We start from the raw sequence: 20,176 nt of genomic DNA on the forward strand, positions 1-20,176 counted from the left end.
AAGATAAAACTCTACTTAAAGAAGACCTTACTAACTTGTCCTTGAGCACACTGGTATATTGGAGTCAAGAACTCAGGAATGTGTACCTCTCAGTTCACATCATTCAGCTCTGATGGTCAGGTGTGGAACTTGTTGCACCACAGATCTATACTGCTGATGTTCTGTGGAGTCCTGAGGAAATAGTATAAGAAAGAGCAGTGTTGCCCAAACTGAAATAATTTTGAATTGTTTTGGTCATGCTGAAACAATTTCTTTGAGGTCAATTACAATGACTTCCCAAACAATATTGCTGTTGCTTTCTGCTAGCAGAAAACTGCAAACTATCTGCCTGTTTAATCTAAATAAGCCCTATGACCACTTTGGTAAAAATGGTTAGATGGGGATGCTCAGAGATGGGGAATTAATGCTTATGTAGATTTTTGACAACTATAACTGATGAGCATTACTGTTAGCACATCATCTCTATAGAAACAATCTAGTCCTACACAAAGAGTCTGGCTTTGTCTAGTTCAAAGAGGAGGCTGAGGGGCAACCTCACTGCTCCCTGCAGATTCCTGAGAAGGGGGTGTGGAGGGGAAGGTGCTGGGCTCTTCACCCTGGGAGCCAGGGACAGAATGCCTGAGAATGTTGTCAAAGTTGTTCCAGGGGAGATTCAGAAGAGACATTATTAGGAAGCATTTCTTCACCAAGAGAGTGGTGAAACACTGGAACTGGCTTCCTGAAAGATGGTTGATGCCCCAGGTACGTCAGTGTTTAGAGGCATTTGGATTACACCCTTAATAATACATTTTTACAATGTTTCAGCCCTGAAACGATCAGTCATTTGAACTAGATGATCACTGGTGACATTTTTCAAATTAACTATTCTATTCTATTCTATTCTATTCTATTCTATTCTATTCTATTCTATTTCTGATGCTATTATATTTCTTTAGCTAGGGAAGAGGTTTAAGCATCTCAACTTGGTGATTCTAAGTTTTTTTCAAAAGGGAGTAACTGTATTAACTTAATATTAATAATAAATGTCATTCCCAGTATACCACCCTGATTTTTTTTTTATGCGACTAAATGTAATGTTAATTACTTGGCCCAGCCTGGAAGAAGTACTAGGTTGGAAGTCAACAAAAATCTATCATGGAAGAGAAGCACTGGTGTAAATCTAAGTAACAGTGGAAGTACTGCCACTGCTTCTTCTCAAATCCCTGCTGAAATTTCTGGAGAACTTTGCATCTTATTTTATCATCTGCTATTTTTTTAAGCATTAAGAGTTCTAGCACTTCCTGTAGTAAGGAAGAACATGCCTGCTCAGGTGGGATACTAGAATTTTAGAATTTTTTATTTTGAGAGAGTTTAAAACTCTGGTCTGTGAAGGTAAGAAATTATAAGAGTTATTTTTACATACTGAGGTAGAAAACAGCTAGAATTTGGATACATGATTGCGACTCCCATATACAAATACAGAGCAAGAGAGTGTTCTACTGTTTCAAGTCAAGTGGTAAAGAGATGGGGGAAAAAGAGAAATATATAGCTGTCCTGCCTGTACTTATCGCCATGGCAAATGACGAGCTGAACTGGGAACAAACCCCTGCTTTCTGCTCTCAGCCACATGTCCTGATCAGTAGCCCCTGTGGCTTCCATTCCAAAAGAATCACTAGAAAAGGGGAGCAGGCAAAGATGAAGCAGAGGGCAATTTAGGAGAAAAATACACATGAACCTGCCTCGTTTAACCTATTTGCCAAAGGAAAGGAGGCTTATAAACTAGTTGTACATGGTTTTGTGCTCTTCAGTGATAATTAAACCTTTTCATTAAGAGTAAGAAAGCAGTGGGAGGTCTCAGCATTGGAACTTTTTAACAATCTTGTAAAGACTGGTGAGAGAGGTAACTATTTCTCCAATGAGAAATAAAGGTTCACCACAGATTTTCTTCTTAATAGATGTCAAGTTAATGGCAACCAGAAGAACAAATGCAACCAGGAGAACAGCTTCTACTGTAGCTTGCTTGCATGGCAAATCACTGAGAATCAACCCAAAAGACAATACAAGAGAAACTGAGACCTACTCACTTCCCTGCTTACAGGAATGTTTATCATGCTAGCTAGAAGAAATTACAAGAATTCCTCAATCCACTAAACATCTGCCCACTGCAATGCATTAGGTAACATGAACCAAGCAAATTACAGAATCTAGCTTTTTAGAAGATTATCACATTTATGTAGCAGGTTTTTTTTAAAAAAACAAGGCCAGAACTATAATTGGCTGTGGGATGGGCAAAGAGGAAAGGAGAATGCGAAAAGCTGAAATAAGTTGGAATGACAACACAGTATTCTGATTATTGAAATAGAAACATGGAAGCTTTTTCAGTCCTACTGGAGTGAGTTACATAACACTGAAATCCTAGCACTGGGAAAAATTTGTGGCAAAATTTTAAATTCTATGCAGACAACTCTAAATACTCAATAACTGTTCAGTCTTACTTCACAGTAAGGTGAAGGTGAGAAGAGCTTCAAAAAGAGGAGGGGATTACCCTGAACAGTTTTTGTCATCAGGGAAGTTTGTGACAACTTCAGGGCAAGACAGAGATGGCTGGACAAAAATGAAATAAAACTCATTTTTTTCATCTATCAATGCACTTCACACCATTGAGGCCTCTTTCCTATCCAGACAGATTACCATTTTGGTGCTGTAAAAACTAAATTCCAGTCCTTTAAACTTGGACTGGATACATTGAATCAACTTTCTGGGTTGCTTTTTAAAATTTTTTCCCCCTGGATTTTGCAGAGGCAGAAATAATGTTCAATTCTGAAACCTTCTCTGCAATGCTTTATTACCTTAATGGTTGGACTCACTGTGCACATTTGCAAAATCATTAATTGTTATGAATTTAAGTAGCTATTGAAGTACTTCAGAAGTTTACACTAAACAGTCCTGTTACAGGGATAGCAGTTTCTGTTACTGCTATGTAAATCCTAAGTATATTTCAAAGCTACTCCTCAGTACTTGGTGTTTTGAAATCCTTTTAATTACATTATAAACAAGTTCTTATTAAAATAACATTATCAGTCATTAAAAATAGGATGTTCTATAATGTATAAGGGTAACTGGACTTCTGTGACATACATGGTGATGGAATTTCTTAATTGCATGATGACAGGATCATTTTCCATAGGACCTGCACCTTGTTCAGTGTGCCAGTATTCACCTAATGTGCTGCTGTGCAGCACTTTGTCCATTATTTCCAAATGCTGTCTCTTTATCCAGCAAAATCTATTCCTTCTCCCTCCTCATTAGGTTTTTATCAAGTCTTATTGTGTGCTGACAAGTAATAGTTTCCCTGGTTAGTTCCCATGTCTTATTTATCTTAACCTAGTCCTAAATTTATTCCCTTCCATAAAAACTGAGCCCTAGCTGGTTTTTTTGCTCAGCCTATCCTAGGCTTAGATGCTTTCCTATCCTAGCCCTCACCTCATGAGAGCTTTTATTGTTCTCTTTTCTTTGGGTTTTTTCCCTTCTATCCTCATGTCACATGACCTTTTCTTCCACTTGCTCTGGAAGCCAATGGGATTACTGTTTCTCTCTCAGGTTCTTCATGTGACATTTCCCTTTAGATTATGGAGAAAGAAGTGTAAACAGTCAGTACAAAGGCACAGATGCACATGCAATTGAGTTGCACAAGGGAACCATAAAATTTACAGTCTGTTCAACCATGAACATTAGAAAAATCTCAAATGTGCATGTACAAACATAGGGGTTGATGTGGCACTTCTCCATCACACTTTCAAGCTGAATACTGGCAATCCTAGGGGCTTTTCTTTCTGATTGTTTAATGTGGAAACCAGAAGGAATTATGCTCTTTTGCTCCACTCCAACATAACACAAAGGAACCAAGGGAAGGGGGAGGACAGTCACCAACAGCAGCTATTCTATTGTTTTCTCTCAAAAACTTGGCAAAGCAACAAGCTAGACACAGCTGAAATGTGCTGGCTAAAAATTTCTCAAAACTTTCATCTGAGACAGACACAAACCATGCCCAATACCATCATAGAGAAAGTTTGTCAAAGCCGCAGATACCTGAAAAAAGGGTTGCATGCCAAAAACTATTAGTAATCCCTATACATATGCAACATTACCAGCATTGCCTACAATTCTGACTCACACACTTTTAGGCATATGATGCATGAATTATAAATTAATGGTATGCTCCAAATGCATATTTTGATTTGGGGTTGTTATATTGTGGTTGGTCAAGGAACACTTCCTTTATTTTGGTACTTTTAGAAGTAAGTAATTTGATTTCAAAACAGGTCTACAAAAATTGTCTCAGTTCAAACATCACCTCCCATTCTGGGGAAGTTAGGAGTTGGAGTGTTCTTTCTTCATGAGTTTGCATTTGAGAGTTTTTAAAATCCTTTCATGGCTCATTTTCCATTTCAAGACAGAAGGAACAGACTTCCTAACAGACTTCCCTCATTTTATTGTGATCAAAAAGCAGTTATATTTCATTGTCTTGAGGAAGGTAATGGATTACAGGAAAGGATCTGGGCATCCCAGGGGGCACTACATAGAACACAACCCAAAAACGTGCCCTTGCTGAAAAGATGAATGGTATTGTGGGTTTCAGGAGGCAGATCGAGGGAGGGGGATCCTTGCCCTCTGCTCAGCACTGCTGAGGCCACACCTGCAGGGCTGTTCTGGGCTCCCCACTACGGAAGACAGGAACACGCTGGAGAGCGGGCAACAAAGGGCCACAAGGATGATCAAGGGACAAGAAAGCATCTCTCCTAGGAGGAAAGGTTGAGAGAGCTGGTACCGTTCAGCCTTGGAAAAGAGGCAGCTCGACGGATCTCATCCACCTGTACTAACAGCTGCAGGGAGACTGCCAAGAGAACGGAGTCAGGCTCTTCCCAGTGGTTTTTGTCCTCTTTCCCGCGGGGCTTAGCGGCCACAGGAGCAACGCTCCTCCAGCGTATCACCGCCGCTCCCAGCCTAAACCACAGCACCCTGATACGGTCCTACCCTCTCTTCACGCAGTGGAGTATTTTGAAGCATTTTCAAGCACCGCTTTACCCGAGAGGCACAAGACTGAGTAGGCCGGGGAGCCTGAGTAGGCCAGGGGGCTTGAGGCCTCAAGGAGAGGGCGCGGTGGCGGTGCCGGCCCCGGAAGAAGGGGGGTGACGTGCCGCCGCCGCAGGAGGCCATGGCGGGGGCTCCGCCCGCGGCACCGCGGGGATTCCTCGGGGCGGGGCCTCCTCCCGCCGCCACAGACGTGCCACTGCTGGCCCCGCCCCTATATAAGGGACGGCCTCGGCACGGCCCCGACTGCGGCCGCCGCGTCTCCCGCAGCCGACCTGCGCTCGGGCACCATGGCAGGTCAGTGTGCTTGCGCCGCGCTCGCGGAGCCGCCACACGCTCCCGGCCGGGGGCTCGCCGCGGCTGCGCCCGTTTGTCTGTGGGCAGCGTTCCGGCGGTGAGCGGGCTCCGGCTGGTGGGGGCAGGGGCTGCCCGCTGGGGGGTGGGGCTGGAGCTGTCCCGCCGGGCACCGCTGTGCGGTCTGAGAGGGCGCGCACGGCACCCGCTCTCTCCGAGCCGTACCTCGATGCTCTGCCCCAGGCCCCGTCCCCTAACGGGAGCGATGTAGCCGGCGTGGTGGGGGAGCAGGATGGGCCGGAGAGGCCACTGTAAGGCTACAGCCGCTCCCAGGGGGAAACCCAGTTTCTCTCCTGAAACACCGGAAGAGCTTGTGATTTTGATACTTTGCAGCGAGCGGGTCCTTACCGGCTCTCCATGTACGTGTCGCTCCTGTTTTTTTTTTGATGGTTCCTTCCCCCCCCAGCCCCCCGCCCGATTTTCACCTGAAGCTGTCAGCAGAGTAGGTTTCGTTTTCAGGTCTGGAAACCTGCAGGAAGTCTGCCCCCGATGCATGTCTTAATAAGATTCTTCTGTCTCTCTAGCTCAAAAAAAAAAATAAAATTCAGATACACTAGTACCCAAGTCAGAGAATAGGCAGAAAGGCAAGGCACCTGTGAACTCTGGCTATGCCTATGAAAAACGTTCCAGGGAAATTTTGAAACTATTTGGGACAAACACACTAGTAACCTCTTGCACACTATCAAATGAAAGATTGCTTCTAGTTTAGACTTCTAGGATGCTTGTGGGTGTGTAAAGGCTGGCACAAAAACTCTTGAAAAGAGATATTACAGCCTGTGAACTAGGTGGCCAAAGAAGTATCTGAAGTAGCATGATTTTGTCTGGGTAAGTCAATTAGGAAGCTGTGCAACTGCCTCTCATTCTATCTGCTTTTGCAGACACACTGTCACCAAGAGTTCATTATACTTCAGGCCTAACAGTGCCTGCTGTGAAAAAATAAGATTCTGTGGAGAAAGTATTTACAGAGAAGGGGAAAAGGATGAGAAGAGAGACCCACACAGCTGAAATACAGTTGTTTAGGTAGCATGACTAGTCTTTTGCAGATATAACTTCCATAATAAGCACCAGCTGGTCTTGCCCAAACTGTAGCATGGGCTCATGTACTTACAAATGTACTTTAAATATAGAATAGAATATAGTTTATTCAAAAACCTTGGAAAGTTGGTCTCCAAGTTGGCAAAATTCACCTCCTGTCAACAGTTGTACAGTTTCCGCCTAGACTTGGGATGCAGTATGGGGCTTCTTAGCCTTTACTCCATCGTTAAATTAACTTTATTTCTCTGAAGATCTTTGTGTATAAATATTCCGTTTCAAGAAGACGAGACAGATTAGAAGTTACCTGCTAACAGGTCAGCAAAGAAAAGACCTGTTTTTCAGTGGCAAGGTCACTTTAAGAATTAGTCTTGCTCTGCTGGGGGGGAAAAAAAAACCAAGCAACATTCAGATGAATATTGGGCAGTCCCACTTTGTCTACACCAGCTTTTTAGTGAGCTGTCTGAGAGCACACTATTAGACTTAATGTATTGAATAGTAACATGCAAATTGCCTAGTGAAAAAGCCTGTCCTATTAGGAGGATGTTTATATAACTTAAAATGTTACACATGTGCCCTTTCAAAGAAACATGAAGATGTTCTGCAGACTTGCTGAATACTAACTAGTACAAATAGGCAGCTAAAAGTGAATTGAAACAAAATATCTTTATTCCCAGCATTATAGAAGCTTTAGTGATCTTCGTGATTGACCACTATAATCTAAATCCCTTGGGACTAGTTGGTTTTGCTGCTAAGCAAAAAAGAAGGTTTTGTAGCTGGTCTATAGATCTTGTAGGTTTGCGGAGTTAATAGGCAATTATGGTACATGATTGTCTGTTGTCAGCTGTAAAGGGGGTATTAAGGTAAAAAGATACTGATGATGACTGCCTTACGAACTTAGGAGTTGAGCCAGCAATATTTCTGAAAGGAGTCAGTATTTTAATCTTGCTACTAACCTTGATAGTAAGCCTTTAAGTGCCCAGAACTCTCACTTTGATCTAACCTTCTGTAAAGAGAAGAAGTCAAAGTTGCTAAAATAAATTGGACTATTGATGAAATTCTTAGGAAGAAACTATATTGCTGATAAAGTGAAAAATGGATTGGTAGAAAACAGCATGCTTTGTAAAGGGATATAACTTTAAAAGGTCTACATTAAAATAGTTAACACTGAACTGAAGAACTTTCTTAAGTTACTTGTTTGTTTTGGTCAGTCCCATTCTGGCAGTTTGAAACAGCATAAAGAATGCAAAGCTTGTATAATATGCCTTCATTAACTACTATATTGCAAAACAATCTGTCTTAAGCTATATTTAAGATACAGCTGGAGCAGAAGATTATAACACCTCTTTCTGCTCAAAGAGTAAAAATTGTTCCTGAAAGTTTTAAGTTGCTTTTTTATATTACTAGTTACTTCCCATTTAAATCTTGCATTTTTGTGACAGACCTGCAGTCATGAGTTACAGAACAACTCATCTGCAAAATCCTGACCTAGCAAAACTTCAAACTGTTGTCTAAGATATAATTCAATGCTTGCTTTCATTTGAAAATTAAATGCAAGTTTTACACTGCTCTAACTTCAGGGTTGAGAGCTGAACCTTGAGAAACTCTACAAAACCATACTAACTTTAGGCCAAAAGCAAGCCCACAGATTCCAAACACTTTTTGCATAGTAGCATAGGCCAAAGCAGGGCTCTTTAGACTTTTGGATTGTCTCTACATTTTGCATGACTTATTTAACCTGTGGGCAAATTTGACTTCTTGCAACAGTCTTGATTTTGTGGGTCATTTTACTGCCTTTTGCCAAGTTACCAATAGCGAATATAGCTATGCAAGGAATCTGCTTCATTGACTCACATAGGAAGGCTCTATACACAGAAATAAAGAGCACATCTTAGAGGACTCACAGCATGATTGCCCAACAATACTAGGTTTCTAGTCTATCTGTCTCAGAATAAAGTAGTGGATCATGCTAACTTGACCAAGTTCATTTCTTCCAGACCAGTCTTTTGTGACTCTAGCCACAAATGACTCTTATGTGAAAGGAGCACTGGTACTTGGTTCATCCTTGCAACAGTACAGAACAACAAGGAAGCTGACTGCACTCATAACTCCTCAGGTCTCAGATCTTATGAGGTAAGGTCACTTACATACTTCAGACTGCAACAGTTCCTGCAGATGTGCAGGTTGAAAAATGGAAGTTAAATTCCTTAATAGTAACCTTTCAAAACCCTGGAAGCTAAACAGCTAATTTCAGCAGAACTCAACTTATCTATGCTATTGGGAGATCTCTAGGTTCTTCAAACGTTAAACTGTTTATGTTTTAGTGTGTTTTTTTTTTTCTTCCCTATGATGAGTTAAACAAATAGTCTGCAGTTAGAGTTCTGAACCATGACTTGATACTGATATTTCCACTGAATCTATGCTCTTTTGTAGTCCTACTTAGAATTGTCCAACAATGTGATATTGTCTGTGCGTTTGTTAATGCTATGTATATGCATGTGGAGGTGGGAGCAGGGAATTGGTATTTATTTACTTTGCAAGAGTATTCTCTTTCAAGATAATATAACACAAGCTCTCTTGAAATCTAGCAGACACTTCAAATCAAATTTTATCATGGGAGAAGAAAGCGAGCAGAACTCAAGTAGCACCAAATATGTCAAATCAGCAGCTGAACAGAGGCATCTAACAAGGTCACCACAGTACATCAAATGAAATTAACAGGCCACTGCTTCCTACAGCCTCATTAGAATAGTCTCACTATGGAGTGGACTGGATTCTCTTTCCACATGTAAGAGGGTAAAAAAAAATACAAACAAAGAAACAGTTAATTACTATGGGAACTACTGATGATAGGTCAAGATTCTCTGCATGGGAAAGTTATTAATATGTAGGCACAATAGAGAGGTGACTCAATGGAAAAATGCAGTGACTCTCCCTGGAGTCTCCTGGCACCTAAACAGTCGCATCAGTGTTAATATGTTGCATATAGGAACGTCCATTCCAGCCTTGTAGGTGAATGTTCTCTTCTAAGATGAGCCCTAAATGTACCTATATGCTAGTGCAAGCCAGCTAGTACTATGCCCTTAGACCGGTGATACCTACGTACATCGTGGTGTAACTGAAACTTGCATTGTCTCTGCTAACAAAGTATGCCTGAAGTTCAGAGGCACTGTCCACACAAAACTGTCAGTATAAACTCTGCAAAGCAGAATTCCAAAACTCATTTGCAAGCTCTGTGGCTCAAATTGTACTGGTAATTGCTGAGCATTCAAGATATGCTGTAGAACAGTATGACTTTACTGATGTTTCCTGTTTTACGCAGCATGAACACCTCAATCTCTTGTATGAATGGCAATGCTGTATTGATGGTAAAGCAAAGGCTGGATATCTGCCACAGAATTTCACTACAGTGCCTGAAAGTTTGTCACTCTTTAGCGAATATGATACTGTCTCAAAACATTTCTGTATCCACAGCCATGACTAAGTTAGTATTGAAAAAACTTTATGGGATAAAGCAAGTTTTAGCAACTGGGTCTAGTCAGATGTCTCAAGTGTCCCAGCTGTCACAAATCCAGAGCAGTGTGATTATTGCATAAAATTGTCATCTCAGCTGTTTGGGATTCAGCTACAGTCCTGCTCAAGCTACTCTTAACAGCTTTCTATTTCTTAATTGCCTGCTCAGAGTAGATTAAGTTGCCAGAAATCAGAGTCTGGATGAAAAAAAAAAGTTTTGTGCAAAGTTTGTACTACATAACTATGACTTACTGAACTTGATAGCAATGGCAACTAAAACTCCGTGGAATCAAAAAAACCCAAGAGACTTCTCTGTTCCTCAAAATGTGCACATTACAGACTTTGTGGCAGTAAGGTGTACTTATACATTCTAACATATGCAGTCAACTCTTACTACTTTTCAGCAAGGAATGTTACCAGGTTCCCTGTTGTTCCACTTCTCTTTATGGTATCTGTCGTGTGGTCTGTTGTTGGAATAACACTAAAAACTCAATCTTGCTAATTGACTCTTCCCCAGGAGAGTGCTGGAGAAAGTCTTTGATGAAGTCATATTGGTAAATATCTTGGATAGTGGGGATTCAGCACACTTGGCGTTAATGAAAAGACCTGAGTTGGGCGTCACACTAACAAAGCTTCACTGCTGGGAACTGACACAGTTTTCAAAATGTGTATTCATGGATGCAGACACAATGGTAAGTGGTTGTGTTTCATGGTACCTCTTAAAGACCTATTATCAGGGTTGTTGGATTTTTTTCTATGTGTTTTTTGGGGTTTTTGAGGCTTTTGTGTTTGTTTGGGTTTTTTGTTGTTGTTTCTTTTTTATTTTTTTGTGGTTTTCTTTTTTTTTTATAAGTAGGGGAAATAGAAACCTTAATAGGAACCTTTTACTGGATGGACTAGTAACAGTAAGAATGTATTTGCCTTTTAAACTAAATTAACTATAATGAAGTCTCTGGAGACTATTTCTGTATTGTCTTCTCTAAGATTAACACTGATACAAGAACTTTCTTTCATGTCTTAATGTTGATGCCAAAATCCACTGAAGCAAGATACCACAATTCCTAACCTAAAAGCATTTTTTTAAACTCCTTTACAATTAGGTTTTGTCAAATATAGATGAGCTTTTTGAGAGAGAAGAGCTGTCTGCAGCACCAGATCCAGGCTGGCCTGACTGTTTTAATTCAGGAGTTTTTGTTTACCGACCTTCCATTGAAACATACAGTCAGCTGCTACAGTTTGCCTCAGAGAAAGGGAGCTTTGATGGTATGTATTAATTTGTATTTCAGTGTAAGTTAGACCAAAATCGTGACAGTAGTTGGGATGGCTCAGTAACTACATACAGCTCATGGGGACTCTGTATGATAGAATTCTCCATGTAACTATGCAAAAATTGTATCCTTCTCAGAAACAGAGGCTATCATTACAGTATGTAGTAAAACTACTTTTGTCAGACTTCATGAAATAAAAACTGAGTTCGGTCTCCAGACTAACAGGTGTAGAATCATATAACAAGAAATAATATCAGAAGAAATGAAATTCCGCTACTGTGCTTCAGACATTCGTAACTCTTAAGGCTTAGGTGTTCTATGTACACTAACTCAGGCTGTTATAGGAAAAATGGTACTGGTCAACTTGAGCACAGCTTCAGAGAATCAAACATTTGAAGATACAGTTCTCTCTTCATATGCTATGTGATGGCTTCCTGTCATTATATGGTGGTGACTGTCTCTTTCCCAATATCAAAGGCATGTAGTAGCCTTGGCTGCTTCCCACTATAGGTTACTTGGGATGGACCACTGTACCAGGTATAAGCTTGAGAGGCCAAGTTCTGCTGTCCTGTAAGTCTATGAAATCTGGTACCATTGTAGTTAGAGCATATGTCACTTGAAGGTGGCTATAGTTAAAGGCTTCTGAGTATCACTGTCTCCTGTCACTTATTTTCATTATGTAACTACTGTGGTACAAAACAAAGTCTAACTTTAAAAAACTATGTAAATAAGACCATAAAATGGAACTCTCAGAAGGTAATGAGCTAGCCTGTTGACTTACCTCTCAGTACTTTGTGAAAAGTAAGCTATCCAGATGTCACTCCAAGCTTACAGAATAATCCTTGTTACTGTAGGGGCTCTTGTATATGGCCTTGGACCTCACTGTGCAAATTGATCACCAGCTATGGCAAAACCTGTAGCACAATTCTGAATCGTTGCATTAAAACATACAAACGAAACCCCCAAAAACCAAAACTGACCAACCTACTGCTGAACTCAGGAACTTGGCAGGGAGAAAGGGAATTGAAAATTAAATTGACCTAGAGAGTAATAAAAGGGTCTTGGAAACTTAGTAAGATAAACCTGTGAGAGGTTACTGCTTTTAATAGGACACAGGGATGCAAACTTCACAACATACCAAATTATGTGTAGCTGAAGTCAAGCTGCAAGTACCTTGTCCACAGTAGGAGCAACTAGGGAATGGAAGACCTTCCAGAATATTTCTTGCATGTAACAGCAGACAGCTGCCTCCTATGTAGTGCTCCAGAAATGGCAGAATGATGGCTACTTGTGTGGACATCTACTCTGTCTGTCTGAACTTCACCCTTCTAGATAATAAAGAACATGTCATGCAACTACTCTAGATACCATCTAAAAGTCATGGATGGGAAAGGAAAGTTTGGTTTTAGAAGAAATCTGGTAATACTGCTACCTTAAGAATGTTGCTATTGCTTAGACAATCTTCTGACTCTAGCCTGGGATCCAAAATAGTTGCTTATTCAGTCTTGATCTATTGTAACCTTCATATGTGTCTGTAAATATGTAGTTAATATAAGTACTGCCTGATTTTTCACTTTGTCTGAGATCCTGCTTATATAATGACACTCCTGTTGAAGTCTGAGTTAGGACAGCTTGATGCTGCTTTCATTGTCTGCTTTGGCACAAATGCATGCAATCTGAAAAAAAGCCGAGTATGTAAAACAATCTGAGTGAAAGTCCTGCAGAGTAAGTTCAATACACTGTTGCTGCCCCTTTGGTTCTCTTGATGGATACAAGTTCTTCAAAAGTGCTTTCCTTCCTTTGTGGATTGAGAGGCAAGTCAGAGGTTTGAAATTACTGGACTGAGTCTCCAGACTGTTTCTCACTCTACAGCTGTCAGCATACATGCAGATTGCAACAGGATACCTTGAATTTATATTTGTCAGTGTACTGTCCGTACATCTAAGTTTATGCCCAGTGTCTAGATACTTTAGCTGCAAAAAGTAAATTCTGCTCAAACAATGACGATGGTATAAACCTTAATACTGCCCAAAAGTGACTCATAGGCCAATAAAAATCTTCTCCTGAGTCAGCAGAGACTGAGTGCTTGAGAAAATGAAATATTAGAATAAAACATTGTCTACTAGCTAAGATGTCCATTTACCTCCTCTTTAGTAATGCTACTTGTGAATGCAGTGATAGGTGAAAAAATACAGCAAGTGAAAGCTGGAGGACTCCCTTCAATCTCCTTGATAAGAGGAATTAACATTTAAAGATTAATTGTATTCATTGTGATAAAGAATGAATGGATATAGATAAATAGGTTTTTACTTCTCAATCACTGCTTACAAACTAGTCTGCTCTGGCCTTAAGGCTATTGTTTTATTTTTATTTTTTTTTTAGCTAATCTACTACTGAGATACCAAACAACTTCAGACTCATTTAACCTTGTAACAACCTCTGCTTGCAAACTAAGAGGTGACCCCTCTGAACACAGATTGTTATCCTCATTTAGTGGTTAGTCAGGAGCTTTTTAATACACAACTAGGAGCACCTATTGTCTGTTAAGGAATTTGATGGAGCTTTACTAGATTAGTTTACACGTGTTTTTCTTATCAGATCAGTGTGGAGGGAGATGCATCTGGGACTGCAGGTCTAACAGGCCACTGATACCCTAACTGTCAGTGACATGCATCTGTAAGCATAATTAATAAAACTAATTGTTGCCATTTGATCTCCTGAGCTACAGTTTTCCTGAAGCTGAGCAGTGCTCAGTTGTACTGTTTTTATTGTGGGGTTCTTTTGCTGCCTTATAGATATTGAATTTCAGCTGTGAAAAAAAAAGTGAATGGCAGAGTTTGTGAGCAGCTTCCTATCTTTTAACAGAAGTAACCCTGTATATACTATTTTGTTCTCTGCACTTCTTGAATGTTCAAAGGCTGCAAGGTTTACAGGGTTGTTCACAAATAGAATTGTAGTGCTGTGTGCCAGACTTCTACACTACATAATTGCATTACCAACTCTTTCTTAGTAAAGTGACTGAAAAAGATCCTCAAACAGCTGTCTGATGCTCGTAGCCTATTAATGCTTTCTCTTTTAGGTGCAGATCAGGGGTTGTTAAACACCTTCTTCAGCAGCTGGGCAACAACAGACATGAGCAAACATCTACCATTTATTTATAATTTGAGCAGCACTTCTGTATATTCCTACCTTCCAGCATTTAAAGCGTAAGTTGAAAACTTCAAGAAGACTTTCAGATCTTACATAAACTAATTTCTTGTAACAGAAGGAACAGCCATGATTTGAGCTTACACAGGTTTTCTAGGAGACTGTTCCTGTCACTCAACATGTCCTAATTTCTTGTCTTTAAAAAAAAAAAAAAAAAAGGTTGAATTTATAAAAGTCAAATTAATCATCTCAAGACAAACACAGAGAGGAGACTGGTGTATCTGCAGCTTAAACCACTCACCTCTGGTGATAAGACTGAAGTTGATTTAGAGTAAGCACATTTGATAGGTCACTTACAAAAGGAAAAATCATTCTTCCAGTATAGGATAGAGTCTAGTACAGTTCTAACCAATGGCAGTAGGCTCTTTAATCAACTTGAGCTGAACTTCAGCATGTCACTGGTACCCTTTCTTCACTCCAGTTGCTTAGGGTATTTAACGACCAGTAGCTGCAGTTTCATCTAATTAACCTATAACATTCAAATAAGCGTGGTGAACAAAGATTTGTGTCAAGTTAGCATTCTCTCCTATGTCTTTCTAGACCTTTTTCAGTTCCTTTAGTAATAGCAAGATGGAACAAAGAATACAGCCAACCACATATCATTGCTTATTTCCTCTGTGAGAAACCTGTATCCTCCCTAGCTAGCAGCATTAGTTTGGCATGTGAGTAGACTGTATGTCAGAGGCAGGGTCACTCAAACTGTTTAAACAATCCAGGAGAATGGGGGGGGGGGGGGGGGATGGAAAGAAAGGAAACCCAAGTGTTACACAGAAACTCTTTTTCTATTATGAGCTACAGAAGTTTAAGGCAAGGGAGAGGGAAAATGCCAAGAGCATAAAACCAATCTGATCTTTGAATGACATCAGGTTACTAGTGTCTAAAGCAGCAGCTGGCTTAAGCAGGCTTGCTGGCTCAAGATCAAACTATGTCTTGTGATCAGAATACTATTTGGAATCTTGTCATGCTAAAAGTGGAACACTTATTTAAAGACATGTATGCAAACCTCAGAATGACTAAGTAGCTGGATAGCATTAGATAAACTAACATCTAATGTAAAGTATGCCCTCTTTCTAGGGCTGGCTGTTAGTCATATGACCTTAATTTTACAAATTACTTTATTGCCAAAAAAGACTAATTGCATCTGGGAGCTCCTGACAAAAATTCTCTTTACCTGACTGAATCAATTGCTTAACTGAATTAATCAGACCTTTAGAAATAGAATGCTGGAAGTGCAGCCCTTGTAAGTAACATTCCCTGCTCAATAGGTGGAACAAGTTACTTTGGTTAAATCAGCAGCTACACTCCTGATAATCAGCAGTTGGAATATAGTGAAATTTAAACCTACTGACAGCAAGAGCTAAGTTTTTTGCAGCTTTGTACAGCGAGACTAGATTTCACAGCAGTCTCAGTAATCCTTTTTCCAAAAGAAAATGCTAATTCATGACAAATGCTCTCTAACTTCAAAACGTTCATGAAGGACTTTTCTGGGAGATGTGGAAAGACAGATTAGTTGCTGAGGCCAGTGTGGACATAAAGCTTCCTGACAGTTGAGCTCAAATGTCAAAATAAAGTATTGCAGGTCCAGAAAGTATCTAGAAAGCAGATGCTGAAAGCATTGCAGAAACTTGGCATCCATTGTTCTGACTGTTAGTGGATAAGATACTAAGAGTACATTCTCCATTTGCAACAAATGTCACATGATACTACTTACGCATTCTATTCTCTAGCTTAACATGCCTTGATTTTTTGAACAGTAAGTTTCTTCAGAACAGCAGCAGCCTAAGATGAAGAAAATTCAGGTTGTTTAGTACTGCGACAGCTAATAAAACTAAGGTAGTGCCCTTATGCTAAATTTTGACTTTCGGGGTTTAAAGTTAAAGCCCAGTAACTGACCTCTTGAAGACACTTTTTCTCATGTAGTTAATGCAAATACTTGGTCTTTCATGCACACACAAGTCTTCATTCTGCAATAAGATCAGCTGTGTTCAAAATGTTAAACATGAACATTGAAATATAGTCAAGGACCTTAAAATAGTATGAAACCCACATCCCCATCCAAATGCATACTTTGTTTGAATAATCTATGGCTTTTGAAACATACCTGTATTGTCTCCATACATAAAACTCTTTAACACCTAAGTCCTGGTCAAAATGACCAGCATCTGCTTAATAAAATGTCAGACAAGCTACTTGCTCTTACTCTTCATTTCAGTCATATTACAGTGACAAGAAAGCATAATGTGATACAGAACTAAGGGCGATAGTTACTGTTAACTGATAGTTACTGTTAGCAGAGAGACTAGTATTGCTTGTTCACAAAACTAAATCAAGCTGAAACCTAGTTCTGGAACTGTAGGAGAATGGCATAAATGTTGTCTTGTTCAGTGTTAAGTTCTTTATGTGAGAAGAGGTGCATCTCATCTATACTTTTAATACAGAACATACTGATAACAGTTGGGACAAAGCTGGAAGTCCATATTGAAAAAAGTTTAAATGGTTTCAAAAATAAACTAAAACAACCCATTACCACACCCACGCATGGCTGCCCACACATGGTCATTTAGGAAGTAAGGGTTGTCTAGCAAGACCCTGCTGGAGCAAGATCAGGAGTCTTCTGGAATGCCTTGGTTATACAAAGTTATTATTCTGCAGGGACATGTCTCTTTGCAGCAGAGCCATCCAGTGATCTTTTTCTACAGGGCTATAAAAGTGAAAGGGTAACTTAACACTGACCCTTCACCACATAATACTTGTAATGCTTAACTCTCTGGCTTGCTGACTTTGGAGTAGAATCTTTTTCACTTTTAAAACCAGTTCCAATTGCAATGGCTGCTTGAGACTGCTCTCTCCTGAGCTATGGACGTCACCCTAAAGACTTGAGTTGTTTGTAAGTATTTAAAGAGCCCAGGCCACTAGGTTTTGGCTGTATTCTGACTAGTGTAATGTAGATTTCAGTTTGCATTTTCTATGTTGTGTTGCAATGCTTTCAGTCCCAATAGGCACTGGCAGTTTGATCATTTAGCATGTAGCCTCCTAAATATATTCATATTTGTTTCTGGACAAATACAGAAATAGTAGGTTAAAAAAAGTTATGTCTGCCGGTCAAAGCTCATTTTCTAGACATATGTACAAACTGACTTCTAAAATTTTTCTGCCCAACAGGTTTGGTGCAAATACTAAGGTGGTGCATTTCCTGGGAAGCACAAAGCCATGGAACTATACATATGACTCCAGAACAAAAAGCATAAAGGGCAACATGGATGACCCTAAAATAGTTCACCCAGAATTCCTCAACATGTGGTGGGATACTTATATAGCTGATGTTTTACCACTACTAGAACAGCATGGAATTGTTAAAGAAAACACTACCGGAGTAAATATGGTGCGTGCTCTGATAATCTTGTACATCCATACCTAAGTATGGATGACAGGTTATTTACTATTGCATCAATTTCCCTTCCCTCTGTCCATCTCAACGCATGGGTGTGGTTTAGTTTGTGGGATGCAGGGTATTTTAGTTTTGTCCTTTTAAGTGAGAAGCATGCTAGACAGGTCTTGGGCATAGCTTGCCTAAAACAAACTACATACATAGTTCATGTTGCACCAGGTCTTATACTGAAGTAATTTCTTGGATGTAGTAACTTCTTTAATGTATACAGAGAAGGGCCTAACTCTTAATGTGTTGCAGCTAATAAGGTTCTCAAGCAGAAGAACCCCAGTTCAGCATGCAAATATGTACATACAGATCTTGCATGGTGAATCATATTTAGGTAAGCCTAGGATAACTTGAGAATCAATACTTATTTCAACAGGCAGTGATGAATGCCAATACTTATTAAAACGAAAGAAATGCTTCTAACTCTAGTTCTCATTCACAGAGTTTAGTAGCCTGCATCTGACTGCAGACTTCTTAGTCTTAGCTTAGTGCATGGACCAGTTTAAGTTCTCAGCCTAAGACCAAAGTTACTGATCTCTTAAGATGTGCTTCTCTTGGTAATCTTGCATCTTTCTAACAAACTATTTGCAGCTATCGGGCTTGGTCTATACTCTGGCTTTCTCTTGTGGCTTCTGTAGAGAGGTATGAAGAAATTAAACTTTACTTTTTTTCTTTTCTTTTGCTTTGCTAACTTCTGTAACTCTGCTTTGTTATTTTGTTAGGAAAGCTGCACAACCCCTACCCAATGGCAATGCTTGCTACTGCACATGATAACATCTACTTTGTTGCCCCTTTCTATGGCCTCTTGGTTGCTTTAGCTGTACAAGGTATTTCTGTATTTTTACTCTGCCTTTCCTTTTAGGCAGAAGTTACAGAGGCAGTGTCCCACGTATCAGTATCACCACTATTACCGACTGAATCTTCAGAAGAACGCAAGGAACGGTGGGAACAGGGCCAGGCTGACTATATGGGAGTGGATTCCTTTGACAACATCAAGAAGAAACTTGATACCTATCTTCAGTAGAAGTGCCTGTCTCAAACAGTGGTGATGCAAGGACTTGTTCCAGAACTAACAGCTAGAGAGGTATAGATGGTGGTCAGTTACACATGCTAGTAGCTTGAGGAAAAACTTCTTGGCTGAAGGCCTCTGCAGTGCTACAGATGAAGACTGAGCAAAAGCTAGGAAGCAGAATCCTTGGGCCACCTATTACTGCCCAATTTCCAATTCTCCCTACTAGATAAAACCAGATATTTTCAGCCTAAAATTTCTTCTGTTTTGATCAATTGGCTCAACATATTATTTAAACTGGGTTTGTTACCTCACCTCATTAAGGTGATTAGCATTGATTCCTTTGCTTGCAGTTTTAGATATAAAATCTAATTCATGGGATTGCTCATACACTGGAGTGGTAGCCATTCTGCTTTACCATAAATGTATTAATGACACTGGGAATACATACAGTTGTAACAGTAATAGCACTGCTTTGCTCTTCCAGTCACAATTGCACTGAAATTTTGACCAGGTTCTTACGCACAGTGCCTGCAGCATGGCAGAATGCGTTTTTCAGTTCTGTATACTATGGGACTAGTAAACTGAGTTTTATCTGTTCCTTGTAATGTTGCACTTGATACAAAAATAAAAAGTTGTCATGTATTTCTGTCTTCCCTTTGAGCAATTAAAAAAAAAAAAGAGCTCCAAAGCAGTCTAACTAAAATATTCAACACATATAAATACCCCTTAAGCTTTGCTGATGCTACTCAAGTTCTCATTAGCAAATGTTCAGCTTTTAGTTCATAATTATTTAGAAGTACTTAATCATTTGCCAGGGAGCTCTTTAGGGTCAATCCCCATATTAGCTTGCCATAAATACAGAACAGGGTACTGCAGGAAGTAGCTGCTGAAGCTGCTTACATTAATTAACTTGAAGTTTGGAAAGAAGACATCTTTCTTTCAAGTGACTAAAGAAAAATCATCCCTAATGTAAGCCCTGTACACTGAACTTAGTCTTAAACACAACTGTGATACTACTTCGACAAAGAAAGATTATGCAGCTGCTTAAGTAACTGTACCTACCCTGATAAGGAGTACTACTCTTTCCATGTGAAAAAGAAAGTACTTTTTTTTGCCACACGCAGGCTATGTGTACTCCAAGACACATGGAAAAGCAGTAACTATAAAGCCTGGTGATGACAGACAGATTGTCTGTCATCTGTACTAAGGTCTAGATCTATCCTTTAGCCAAAAGTCTAAACAGAACAAAATTAGTGTTCTTTGACAACTGTACCTTGTACTAAT

The 20,176-nt window shown here is 39.9% G+C and overlaps 1 protein-coding gene across 2 annotated transcripts; it reads left to right on the forward strand.

The window, feature by feature from the left end:
* Positions 1-5,332: 5,332 nt before the first annotated feature.
* GYG1 (glycogenin 1) lies at positions 5,333-19,499 on the forward strand. 2 transcript variants are annotated; one of them, XM_062498967.1, is made up of 7 exons: positions 5,333-5,367; positions 8,454-8,589; positions 10,487-10,661; positions 11,070-11,232; positions 14,317-14,443; positions 17,607-17,826; positions 18,743-19,499. In XM_062498967.1, exons 1-7 carry the CDS (start codon positions 5,361-5,363, stop codon positions 18,902-18,904), a joined length of 990 nt encoding a protein of 329 aa, XP_062354951.1. In that variant the 5' UTR covers positions 5,333-5,360; the 3' UTR covers positions 18,905-19,499. The 2 variants fall into 2 exon arrangements, with proteins under 2 accessions (XP_062354951.1, XP_062354952.1); XM_062498968.1 differs by lacking the exons at positions 5,333-5,367; positions 8,454-8,589 and adding an exon at positions 9,232-9,244.
* Positions 19,500-20,176: the final 677 nt, after the last annotated feature.

The sequence above is a fragment of the Cinclus cinclus genome, chromosome 10 (assembly GCF_963662255.1).
Source record: "Cinclus cinclus chromosome 10, bCinCin1.1, whole genome shotgun sequence".
Taxonomy (NCBI): domain Eukaryota; kingdom Metazoa; phylum Chordata; class Aves; order Passeriformes; family Cinclidae; genus Cinclus; species Cinclus cinclus.

Excerpts from the sequence above, each read along its gene's own strand:
- GYG1 (XM_062498967.1), top strand. Across the intron at positions 8,590-10,486 it reads CAGGTCTCAGATCTTATGAG|GAGAGTGCTGGAGAAAGTCT; the intron begins GTAAGGTCACTT and ends ACTCTTCCCCAG. Across the intron at positions 17,827-18,742 it reads ACACTACCGGAGTAAATATG|GCAGAAGTTACAGAGGCAGT; the intron begins GTGCGTGCTCTG and ends CTTTCCTTTTAG.